At 34.8% G+C, this 12,003-nt stretch overlaps 4 protein-coding genes across 4 annotated transcripts; 2 read left to right on the forward strand and 2 right to left on the reverse strand.

The window, feature by feature from the left end:
• Nucleotides 1–262: 262 nt before the first annotated feature.
• On the reverse strand, nucleotides 263–2,343 carry Hacd1 (3-hydroxyacyl-CoA dehydratase 1). The gene is made up of 5 exons (XM_066402454.1): nucleotides 2,120–2,343; nucleotides 1,891–2,062; nucleotides 1,442–1,614; nucleotides 461–639; nucleotides 263–413 (listed from the first exon to the last, which is right to left on the reverse strand). The coding sequence occupies exons 1-5, from the start codon at nucleotides 2,215–2,217 to the stop codon at nucleotides 337–339; spliced, it is 699 nt and encodes a 232-aa protein (XP_066258551.1). The 5' UTR covers nucleotides 2,218–2,343; the 3' UTR covers nucleotides 263–336.
• Nucleotides 2,344–2,755: 412 nt separating this feature from the next.
• LOC136417038 (PAX3- and PAX7-binding protein 1) lies at nucleotides 2,756–5,531 on the forward strand. Its single transcript, XM_066402528.1, has 5 exons — nucleotides 2,756–2,969; nucleotides 3,034–4,078; nucleotides 4,230–4,593; nucleotides 4,670–5,182; nucleotides 5,233–5,531. The coding sequence occupies exons 1-5, from the start codon at nucleotides 2,772–2,774 to the stop codon at nucleotides 5,468–5,470; spliced, it is 2,358 nt and encodes a 785-aa protein (XP_066258625.1). The 5' UTR covers nucleotides 2,756–2,771; the 3' UTR covers nucleotides 5,471–5,531.
• Nucleotides 5,532–5,852: 321 nt separating this feature from the next.
• On the reverse strand, nucleotides 5,853–8,179 carry slmo (PRELI domain containing slowmo). The gene is made up of 4 exons (XM_066402541.1): nucleotides 8,019–8,179; nucleotides 7,795–7,960; nucleotides 6,441–6,636; nucleotides 5,853–6,388 (listed from the first exon to the last, which is right to left on the reverse strand). Exons 1-4 carry the CDS (start codon nucleotides 8,048–8,050, stop codon nucleotides 6,108–6,110), a joined length of 675 nt encoding a protein of 224 aa, XP_066258638.1. The 5' UTR covers nucleotides 8,051–8,179; the 3' UTR covers nucleotides 5,853–6,107.
• Nucleotides 8,180–8,674: 495 nt separating this feature from the next.
• On the forward strand, nucleotides 8,675–11,790 carry mdy (midway). The gene is made up of 9 exons (XM_066402537.1): nucleotides 8,675–8,899; nucleotides 8,954–9,074; nucleotides 9,134–9,262; nucleotides 9,316–9,404; nucleotides 9,461–9,513; nucleotides 9,571–9,676; nucleotides 9,727–10,208; nucleotides 10,260–10,532; nucleotides 10,664–11,790. The coding sequence occupies exons 2-9, from the start codon at nucleotides 8,968–8,970 to the stop codon at nucleotides 10,892–10,894; spliced, it is 1,470 nt and encodes a 489-aa protein (XP_066258634.1). The 5' UTR covers nucleotides 8,675–8,899; nucleotides 8,954–8,967; the 3' UTR covers nucleotides 10,895–11,790.
• The last annotated feature ends 213 nt before the right edge of the window (nucleotides 11,791–12,003 follow it).

Genomic DNA, 12,003 nt, shown 5'->3' on the forward strand with positions numbered 1-12,003 from the left:
ACCAAATCCTTCATTTGCGAATCATGTTATCGTTTTCTTGTCCTTTTGGCGAACATGAGGATCAACGTAGCCCTATTTGGGAGAATTAAGTTTCGAAACTGTTGATTCTCTAGATCCACGGTTATACAGCTTTTAATTTTACCGATATACCACAAAAATACAGTGAAGTATAACTGCAGCAGTACATTTCAACATTTAACCCCATAGAAAAACCAACGATTTCCCAATTAAAACACACTTAATTGCTGTAAATTTTTTTTAATAACTTTAATTTCACATATCAGTTCAACAATTACACATTTTTCTCAGTCTTAACACTTCAAAATCGATGAATATTCAACTCGACTTTTGCTTCGAAGATTTCAAGACTTTCTTTCTTTGGCTGAACATGTGCAAATACAATTGTGGAAACACTGCAAAACCACCATGAATAAAACCTTTTAAAATAGAATTGACTTACAAGGAATGTAGAGCAGCATTAAAAACCACAATAAATGCTGATAATTGAAAGCGAAATTGTACTTATTGGGCAAGTCAATAGAGTACAAAAAACCCTTTCCTACTTCCTCTTGAGCAGCCCAGATACACAAGAGTTCTCCAGTGATTCCGACTGGGTAAAGCACGATAAAAGTTGTGTATCTAGGGAAAAACCAATATTCAATATACTAATATTTATTTAATTTAATTCACTTTCAAAAGTCTTGCATCCCTCACCTACATTGGTTTTAGCAAGGTTTTGTAAAACCTTTTAAATTCCTAATGACAGATTGTTTTTAATTTCTTTTTATTGCCTATAGTTGTAAACAAAGTGCTCTTTTTATCAATAATAATATTAGGAATATGATAAATTTACGCAAGTAATTAATAAGGGGGGTGCAAGGCTTTTGAAAGCGAGTGTATAATTAATTCTGAAAGTGAGCAGATACAAGCAATAAATAATCGAGTGAAAATGAGAAAGAATTCCACCTAGGGTCGAAGATCTTTTACCTTTTCCAGTAATAAATTACTAGTTATTTTGTTGTTTGCATGTTTAAGGCTTCATGCGTATAAGGCATTTCGCACAGGCCCGTATGTTTAATGAGGCTTCGACCTGAGGAATTTATTGAAAGATTTAGAAATTATTCGTGTTTCGAGAACATGAAACCACACATGACAACAACGTTAGAAAACGATGAAGGTCAGCAACGTACTATTTTAGCATACAACCGACAGTTTTTTTAAAGAAAATTACCTCCTGTCTGTCTGTCTAATGATAGTCAATTAATAGTTAAATTAATCGACTGCCCTAAAAATACTGGTCATAAATATGAAAAGAAGATCAATAAGGTCATCAATTAGCACATAGTAGTTGTGGTGCGTCAACTACACACACAATAGAACATTGTTGTTAAACATTCTACCCGTAACAATGGTGATTATGTGAATGAAAGGTCTTACTTACCTTAAATATTTGAGCACGTAGGGCACAGAGTTGATGAGATTCAAAGTATAGTTGGAGTATCGAATTATTTCAGTTATAGACCATGCTGTAAGTGCCAATGGTAAACCCCAGCTATCTCGAGCTGAGTATGTGGCCAGTAATATTGCACACACTACTATCACTCTAGAGGCAACCTAAGATAGTTAATTATTTTGATTATAACAAGTCTCCTTAAAATTAGACTATTTAACAAGGTAATAAACCATTCATTTGTGCAAATGGTAATAGCGAATGTGTGTACCTTTTATAACATTTTTATTAATTATATTTTATTTTACGTTATACAATTATACACTTTTATGAATATGGTCATTAATTTACAATACTTGTACAATATGTATATAAAAACAATGCAAATAACTTCCTAGACTATCTGGTCTGTTCATCTTTATTTAAAAGGATATAATTACCTGAAATGCAGTTAAAATAGGATTCGATTTTACCATTCCAGTAGCTGCATGGAGCACTTCCAAAACTGCAGCATTTTGAAAAACATTAAGGGTGCATTTTACTGTCTCATATAATGATTTGTTGCTGGGGCTTACACAATATAATATAAATTGAAATAAAATTGCAGACCAACTGAAAGTACCAAACAGTTACTTACTAAAGGCGCACTAAGTAGTACACAATACTTACCCTATGGTTTGGAGCAAATTATAGCCAAACAAATAGTACTTCTTGTAGTCAATTCCACTTGGTTTTTGTAGGGCATCAACCTTTGCTGAGTTGGCCATAGCAAATTTGCTTTTGTAGTTTATGTATTTATGAAATTATTATATTTATGAATTATTATTATGTATTGAAAGACTCATTAAAGAGTCGGTCCAGGTGTTCGTCCTGCTTTCCAGCACACCTAACAAACCTCTGATCTAATAACGAAATGTCTCGAAATTAGAGAGTTATTATCGTGTGGCAGCAAAGATAATCAGACATGCGTAAAAACTGCATTAAGCTAGGTGTGTCGCAGGTCAAACTGCTTACGTATATTTATAATTATTCAAATCAATTTAATTAAAAATACTTGAAAAACCTGTTACTGTTTAAAATGTAAACATCATATAATATCAGCTGATTTTGATGTGGCACGTCAAAATTAATTACTTCAATCCTGCTGCCATCTAGTGCCCAAGATTATAACATTAAAAATATAGGACACTTTAATTAACACGTGCTTGAAAGAAGGGCTATGATTGGTCAGTTAAGTGACAGCAATAACGTTTCTTCAGAAAAACCAAATATAACCTATAAACTCTTTCCAAAATAAAATTTACTAACTCAGGTAATTAGAATGTCTTTATTTAAAAAACCCAAAAAAAATATAGTGCAGAGACGAGTTTTCACTGAAAATGACGATGAAGAAGACGAACGTATGGATTTTCAAGAGTCTCGGGCTCCAGATAGGAAAACTAGTAAAAAAGAAAAGGCTAAAAAACCCAAACAAACTCTATTGAGTTTCGAAACTGAAGAAGAAGGTGAAGTGTTTCAGGTACTCCCATTCAATCAATTACTTTCTGTACCCCTAATTCACTACCGGGAACTCTTGATTACAGGTAAAAAAATCATCCCATAACAAGAAAGTCATGAGAATGTTTGAGAAAGAAAAGAAAAAGAAAGATAAGGAGAAAACTGAAAAAGAAGAGCCCAAATCCAAAGAAGAACGCACTGAAGTAGTCACAGATGACTTGGTTTTGGTAGTAACCCAAAATCACAAGAAACCCCCAACTCCTCCACCTCCAATATTAACTGGCAGAGATGCTTTATGTGCAGGCAAAGATGATTTATCCTCCGAAGAAGAAGATGCCCCCATTGGAAGCCATAGATTTTCAAAACCAGACAATGTGAAAAAAGTTCTAGAATCTGGGGCTATTCCTGATGCTGCTATGATTCATGCTGCCAGGAAAAAAAGGCAGAAAGCACGGGAAATGGGGGATTTTATTCCTACAGAAGAAGAAGAGCCTGAGGATACTGGTCGATTAGTTAGAGATGATGATAATGAAGAGAGTGATGAAGACAGAATTGATATGGATGTCAACCTGACAAAGAGAGACCAAGACAGAAGGAGGGAGCAATTTCTAGCTGCCCAAGACCCAGAATCTGACCATGAATTAGATGAATGGGAGGACCAGCAAATTAGGAAGGGAGTAACTGGAGCAGCAATGACTGCTGCTCAAGAAATAATGATGGATTATCAAGTTCAACAAACTCAACAAACAAAAGCCACGGTAATTCCTATAATTGAACCTGGAATTATCCGAACTCCACAAATGATTGCAGCAAAATTAAGAGAACATTACAGCAGTATTTGCCAATCAAGAGATGAAAATTTAGCAAAATTACATCAAATCCAAGAAGACATAGATCAGGCCAATGAAGAAATTGAAGAACTTAAGATAAAAGCACCAGAAGCAGCTGAAAAGTTTAGGTTTTATCAAGAATTGCGGGGGTATATTACAGATTTGGTGGAATGTTTGGATGAAAAGGTGGGAACTATATCAAATTTGGAACAGAGGGCTGGAGATTTAATGGCGGCCATGTCGAAGTTTATAGTGGAGAGAAGGCGGCAGGATGTGAGGGATCAAGCAGAGGAGGCTACAGGTGAGTTTTGGTTTTAGAGAAAGTGGAAATTGAATGAGTTTTTAGAGACAACTATAAAACTGAGATGTTTTATCCCAAAAAAACCCTTTGGGACTTTCAATATACCAAGAAATTTTATAGTTAAATTTTATTTTATAACTTTTTTTAATAGGTAAAGGAGCTTTAAAGAAGGAACCAGAAGATGAGGAAAAAGTTCGCAGAGCCGCTGAACGTGAAGGGAGACGTTCTCGCCGAAGAAGGGCAAGAGAAATGACTGCTACTCCAGGTGGAGCAAAACACGTGGAGGGCATGTCTAGCGACGAGGAAATGTCCCAACAGGATTTACTATTTTTTGATAAAGAGAAGCAAGAAGTTGAACAAGAGCTACAGGACATTTTCGAAGATGTTGTCGACGATTACTCATCACTAGTTAACATTCTGATTCGATTTGAGCATTGGAGGAGCAAAGATCCGGCAGCTTACAATGAAGCATATGCTTCTCTTTGTTTGCCTAAAGTTGTGAGTCCAATGATAAGGTATTAACAATTTTTAGCTTGAATTAATTTTGTTGACTTTCAATTTTTCCATTCCCATCAATTGTTTATTTACTAGATTTAATCTTATCTTCTGGAATCCCTTGACCGAATCAAAAGAATTGGAAAAACTCGAATGGTACCGCACTTTAGCGTTATACGGCCTGCACGACGATGAAACTGAGAGCACTTTAGCAAAAGATCCTGACATAAACTTATTACCAAGCATTGTGGAGAAAATCTTGGTACCTAAAGTTACCAATTTAGTGGACTCCTACTGGGATCCATTGTCCAGCTCACAAACATTGCGATTGGTGGGTTGCGTGGGGCGCTTCATACGCAAATATCCCACTTTAGGGCCGGAGAGCATGCTGTTGGCTAACTTGTTCAATGCTATTTTCCACAAAATGAAGGCATCCCTGGATAACGACGTGTTTATACCGGTGACGCCCAAAATTGCAGATAGCAAAAACCAGTTTTTTCAGAGACAATTCGCTAGTGGCTTGAAATTATTGAAAAATATTACCAGCTGGCAGGGGATTATCAATGAAACTAAGCTTAAGGAGTTGGCTCTGAATTCGCTATTGAACAGGTATTAGTAGTTTTACAAATTATTATTATTTGCTGAATGTTTTTTTATAGGTATTTATTGAGTGCTTTGAAGTTCTGCTCCTTAACTGATGCAGCTATGAAAGTACGACTAATTAGTCAAGTGCTACCTCGAGTATGGCTGCAAGAGAGTCCTCCTGAGTTCAAGATGTTCACCATGGCCATAGCGAATTTACAGCAGCAGTTGGACAAAAATAATCCACTTCATTTGGAGAGTATAGATATTTTAAGCGGAATTATGAAGACCCTCAGATCAACCTCATATAAATAGTCTTTTTAAGTTAAAATTGTTGCTTGCTCAACATTAAAAGTAATTATAGCTTTAAAAAATGCACGCAGTTCTTTTGAGGTCCCCATTTCTTTAGAATAGGGTCGTTTTGAATTAAATATTACTTATATTTATTGTCAAGTTTGGCCTAATTCATTAACTTAATTTTGCAGTTATTTAGATTTTTTTTCCCATTTCAAGAGCTTTGGAGTAGATCAAGTTTTAATTCCGTTTTCTTAAAATTTAATCCTGTTAGTGAGCGATTTTGCGCTCATATTGACCTATGCTCACCAGTCTCGGCTTCCTAATTCGAAGCAAGCTTCTTTTTTACTGAGGGGAAGAACAATAACGGTAGGTACTGGACAAATGATGCGAATGCAATAAAATTGTGCTCTGAATTTGCTTTATTAACTTGACAAACGAGATTAGGAATCATTCACCATTACTGACCCTATTCTCCTGCTTCTGAAACTACTTTCCTAAAGGAGGAATGTAAATAAATAAGTGCTATTTACAAGAAAATGATGATCGCACGAAACAATTCACGATTATAAGCCGATTCTGATGGACTTATAATTTTTTTATTTTTTCATTTATTGGTGTTTAAATGCTAGAAACCAGCTGTCGTCACATCTCTACATTAACACTCAGAGAAGTTCCCGTTCATTTTTAGGTGCTGCAGCTCGTCAAAACTCTTCTTGGCTTTACTGGAAATGTCATCCATGGATTTTTTTGCACTAGTCGTCAAATCATCAAGTGATTTCCTAGTGTTGTGCAAAATCTCATCAGTACTCCTTGTCAAATCTTGGTATTCTTCACACATCCTATTGATCACCCACTCCATGGCTTGCCGCCCTTTACTTGCGTTATTGGAGATTTTATTGGTTAACATGTCTTCCATGTAGTTTGTCAGTGGAACTCCTGCATTTGCAATAGAGAAAATTTCATCCTGAGGTGTTGAAAGCAACTTTACCTTGTACAGTGACTACTGCCTCTTGTTTTAAGAGGGTTTTGCTGGGATCAGAGGGATGAGGCGTGTATTTAAGGGTCTCATTTACTGCTATATGCCTGCAGAATGTGAGATTAATGGTCCTCAGGGTCATGTGTCGTTCATTGGGATTTACTTCTGAGTGTTCCGCTGCATAACAAACTTTTGCTGAACCAATTAACTGGAAATAATAATGGAGGGTTTTGGGGACATCTTGTCAATAATGCTAATTTATTCATTTGTACCTAGAAGAATTAATCAATAGCAAAGAAGGAAGTTTGTCTGTTAAGGTTGAATACAAACAGCTCTTGGTATTAATAATTCAAATAGGCCAATTTCTGTAGTTATTAATATTTCAAGAAATACTGGGAGTACAATAAGGATTTTTCTTTGAGGTTGCCAATAAACAAGCTACGTATTGGTATTTAAAAAATTAGACGGTAATAAGGTCAAATAAACACTTTAAAGTTCATTAAAATTCACATTTTTAGTCAAAGTCAAATGTTTTATGTAAAGCATTTACATATAAAAATCTCAGTGTGTGAATTCTAATTAATATTATGTTTCATTTGCTGCTATATAATAAAGCATTTACATAAAGAGTAATTTACTTCGCCTGCATTAGTTCTAATCATGAAACAATTATGCATAATGATGCATCTCGCACTGGCAAAAGTAGTGATAAGAAGATTAAAAATTTCACTGAACCTTGGCTAGATCTTCAGACCCAGACGTTGTCTGTCCTCTTTTTCCTTTCTTTGATAGCAATAATTGTTATGTAATACCTATTAAATGTAGCATGGGAACATTGTTTATAGAAATACATGAGAAATTTTAATATTAAAAATAGGTTTTTTATTAAATTGAAAGGACTGCATTACAAGTAATAATATAGTACACCAGTTTAAAAACAATTTGAACATTGCATTAAAACATGCTTTCCAACTTATGCTAGTTTATATTTTGTGTCTATTTCAGGTATCAGGACTGGACTTTGGACTTTGGGTAGTCCGATCTCAGGGAAATAAGTGATATGTATCCCTAAGCATTAGCTATTCAATTATGTATTAAACAATAAAGGAAACACGTTTTTATAAGTGATTGTTCAAATCCTTGCTACTTGGATTTCCCTGTAAAATTATGATTTTTTTAACCTCATTAACCTATAAATACTATAGCAGTGACCAGACGAATTGCCAAAAAATTACACTCTACTCTATGACGCAATTACAGCAACGCGCAACAAGTGGATTTATTTGGCTTTAGTTCAGAATTTGACTGAATCAAGCACATATTTCATTGAATATACAAAAATAACAAAATTTTCAAGGATACTTACAGCTTGTGCCCATTTAGGGAAATACCAAATTGAACTAACTAATCGTTGTGTATGTAGCACCCCATTTTTGACTTTCCTTTCGACTACATCAGTCCCAATGACAGCAGGGTTATGTGGGTTAGGGTACTTCCTCCAAGCTGCTGTAGCTACAGTTTCCCAAGGATGGCTAAATATGTTCAAGAGTTGAAGAAAGGAGTACAATGCAATGTCATGGGGCTACTTACTTGAATGTGTGCTCACAATTCCAAATTTTCATGCTTCAAATTGAGTGTTTAATTAGAAATTTACACTAGAATAAAACGTGGGGCTTCGGTGATTGTTGGAAATGTGTTTGCGTTCACTAAATGTTATCAGAAAAAATTTAAGAATAAAATTGTAATAATAAGTGAAGCAGAAGGAAACCTTCAGGACGATGGAGTGGAATTATTCTTTAGACGTCATCGTGACTTATGACAGTGACGCAGCATTGATGACGTATTGCGATCAATCATCCAATCAGGGAAAGGGCGAATATTATTTTTAAAGCATAGTTGCCAGATTAGTAAAAAAAGTCGAAACAAATTATTTTTTTATATTTTCAGCAAAATATTGCGCAATAATTTATTCTTATTATTTTGTTACTTTCTGACAATATCATTTTTTTTCATTAATTTGTCAAAATTATGATTTGATCAGATTGTTTATATAACAATAAAAGGATTTTACACTTGGCAATATTTATTCACTGAATATCGAGATTAAATCTGTTAGACTAAGAGAGAAGAAAAAAAGCTCAGTGAACGGAAGCTTGTCGAGATGGACAAGGACGCATACATGCGCCTACAAAATTATTTATTACCTAACCTTACATATTCCTCGTGTCTGTTAACTAACAGCTGATTTCAAATGACATATAATTTTTTTAAGTTTTCTGGGTTTTTAATAATTTTTATCTTTTACCATTATTGAAAAGATAATTTTTTGACCTCGGACATTGGAATTATTCATCGTACAAAAACTGTCCGAAACTCAAAGGTTGATAACGAGATGGAAACTAAAAGCAAGATAATATAACTTTTAATAGTTCCATAACGCCAGATAGTCCTTTCAGTACCAATTTTTTTTAGTAAGTTTCTTAATATTATTAACAAGTTAGTGTCTTATATTAGTTGAATCTTAGCATTCCAATTTAAAATGACTGAAGGGGAGACAGTTGTGCGTAAACGAGCCCTTAGTACCACCAAGGCTGAAGAAATTCAAGCAGTTGAAAAAAAGGTTCGGAAGAATCAGCCAGATAGACCGTATGTAAGCTGAAAACCAGCTCGAATTTATGAAATTTAACCTTAAATTTTCGCTGCAGCTGCCATCGTCCTCGAGACTCATTATTCACCTGGAATTCTGGCTTCACAAATTTTACAGGTTTCATAAATTGGGCCTTTCTGATTTTATCTATTGGAGGCCTAAGGCTCCTGCTTGAGAACTTCATAAAGTGAGTCCTGTTTTCTTTTTTTTTTCAAAAAAAAATTGCTAGTGGTGCTGCAGGTATGGGGTAAGGGTTGATCCAATACAATGGATTTATTACCTTATAGATGAAGAAGGGTCAGATTATCCAACTTTAATACTTCTCATGTGTAAGATTTTAATTATTGAGGTAGTTTTTTTAAAGCATTTATTGGTTAAATTTTAGATCACATTGTGCCAGTTGTAGTGTGCCTTATTATCGAAAAAGCATTGTCTGCAGTAAGATTTCTTAAACATCCATAATAGACAGAATTTTCACCCAAAGGTTTATTGCAGGAAGTTGTGCCTAATGGCATAGGAATGCTAGCTCATGTGGCTAATCTTCTATCTGTGATATTGGTGCCTATGGTTTTCATTCACATTAAACATGGTTTTGGACTAGGTAATTGTTATTAAATAGCCATAACGCCATTAAAATGAATGAATTTTCAGTTGGTGCGTCTACTGTATGCACATTTTACAGCATTCTTTTTTTGAAAATGTGGTCATATATACAAGTGAACATGTGGTGTCGCACGGGTAGGCAAAAATCAGCCAAAAGCACCCTTAGACGACAGTCTGTGTCTCTAAGTAGCTTGCAAAGTGCTGATAAAACAATTAACAACAATCAAGACAGCGAGAAAAGCTCCACTGAAACTCTCCCTGGAGGTTTAGTTCACTACCCAGAAAACGTCAGTTTGCGCGACTTTTACTACTTTTTGTTTGTCCCCACTTTATGTTATGAGCTGAACTTCCCGCGCACTGAACGCATTAGGAAGAGGTTCTTGTTGAGACGCAGTTTTGAAGTGCTGGCCGGCACACAGATAATTTTAGCGGTTATTCAGCAATGGATGATACCTTCAGTTAAAAACTCACTCATTCCATTCAGTAATATGGACTATACACTGGCGACAGAAAGATTATTGAAATTGGCTGTATGTAAATGTTGTTTGAGTGGGATACCTGTAATTGATTTTGGTTTGTAGATCCCAAATCATCTGGCCTGGCTCATAATGTTCTACATATTATTCCATTCTTGGTTGAATTTACTCGGGGAAGTACTGCAGTTCGCCGATCGCGATTTCTATGCTGATTGGTGGAATGCCGAAAATATTGATGTATTTTGGCGCACTTGGAACTTGCCTGTGCATAGATGGGCAGTTAGGCATTTGTATTTGCCCATGGTAGATCTGGGGTATGGTCGAAATACTGCTAGTGTGGTAGTATTTTTCATCAGTGCCTTCTTCCATGAGTACATGGTGAGTTTTTCATTTGTTTATGGTAATATTTTAATTAAATAAAAATATTGTATTTAAACGGAATGCATGGTCATGGTAAGCAAGGTTGTCGTGTGAAAAATAAAAATAAATATATCAATTCTGTTGTTTAGGTAAGTGTTCCATTAAAAACTTACAAAATATGGGCCTTTATGGGAATGATGGGTCAGTTACCCTTGTCCTTCCTGTCGCGTTTCGTGGAGAAACGATATGGAGGGCGCTTTGGTAATATCGTCGTTTGGAGCTCGATAATCATTGGTCAGCCACTGTGCATTATGATGTACTATCATGACTACATGGTAATACATCATGGAACTGCCATTGCTGGATATTCTCATCGATAATCGTCTTCCTATCCAGTTATATTTTATATAGGGTGTTTTCTAAACATACGGCGTAAATTTATAGGAATATTCCTTGGGTCGAAATAAGAAAAAAATTTGTATAAATATATGTCCAGAATTCCTTTCCAAAATACGGAATATTTTGAGTTTTGAGCAACTGAAAATTTTACTTTTCTATCCCTGTAGGAACTTTTTTCCTTATTTTGATTAAATCGCTTTAAATTTGCTCTGAATACTTAGAAAACATTTTCTATATTGTCCATTATATTGTTCTCTCTCTTTTTATATGATTTTTATATAGAGCAAAATATCACCAAAGACCATGGGTAGTTTTAGTATTTTGTGCTAAGCATATACATTATGTTATTCTCTTTAGATGCAATAATTTGTTAAAATTTGTTCAGTAAGACTGAAATATGGCATTTGTAAACTGCCGTGTTAATTAAAAAGTGCGTGTATGTATTTTTTGCCATTTTGAACTAATAAAAGGTATGGGGCTCAGACGTATAAGAATGTCGAGTAAGTCTTAACTTCAAATTACATGGCTAAAAAATATGTAAAATATTAAGATACATACAATTATCTTAAAAGTAAGATATGGCTTTTTCAATTAACAAGGCAGAATAATTGTTTTAAAAGTGCACATTCGCCACAAAGTCAAGTTTGTTTTAATAAAATATTTTATGCTTAATTCCAATAATGTATTATTGTCTTTTCATGAAATATTCGAGGTGTTTAAGCTCACCCCAGAGATATCAACAAATTTGACCGGCATTACGTCATTTTGACCTTTCAATAAAATATCCAGCAATTAATTTATTATTTCCCCATAATATGAGTAGCGTTTTTATCAAAAGATCTCGACACACGGACCACCCATGCACCTATACCGCGGACTATTCTCTCTGTGGCGGTACAGATTAGATTATGTAAACCGCATTGACATTTTTAAAAACCGTTAAGAGCTTATGGTTTTATAAACAAAACGCCTTGATCGCTCTCACTTGTCTACTTATTTTCACTTAAGCCCGACCGCGGGGTAGAATTCAATCAAGCGCCCATAATTCTCGATTTATTCCCGCAAATTAATGACAGCGGAAAAATCTTGA

Source organism: Euwallacea similis, chromosome 26 (genome assembly GCF_039881205.1).
Source record: "Euwallacea similis isolate ESF13 chromosome 26, ESF131.1, whole genome shotgun sequence".
Lineage (NCBI taxonomy): Eukaryota > Metazoa > Arthropoda > Insecta > Coleoptera > Curculionidae > Euwallacea > Euwallacea similis.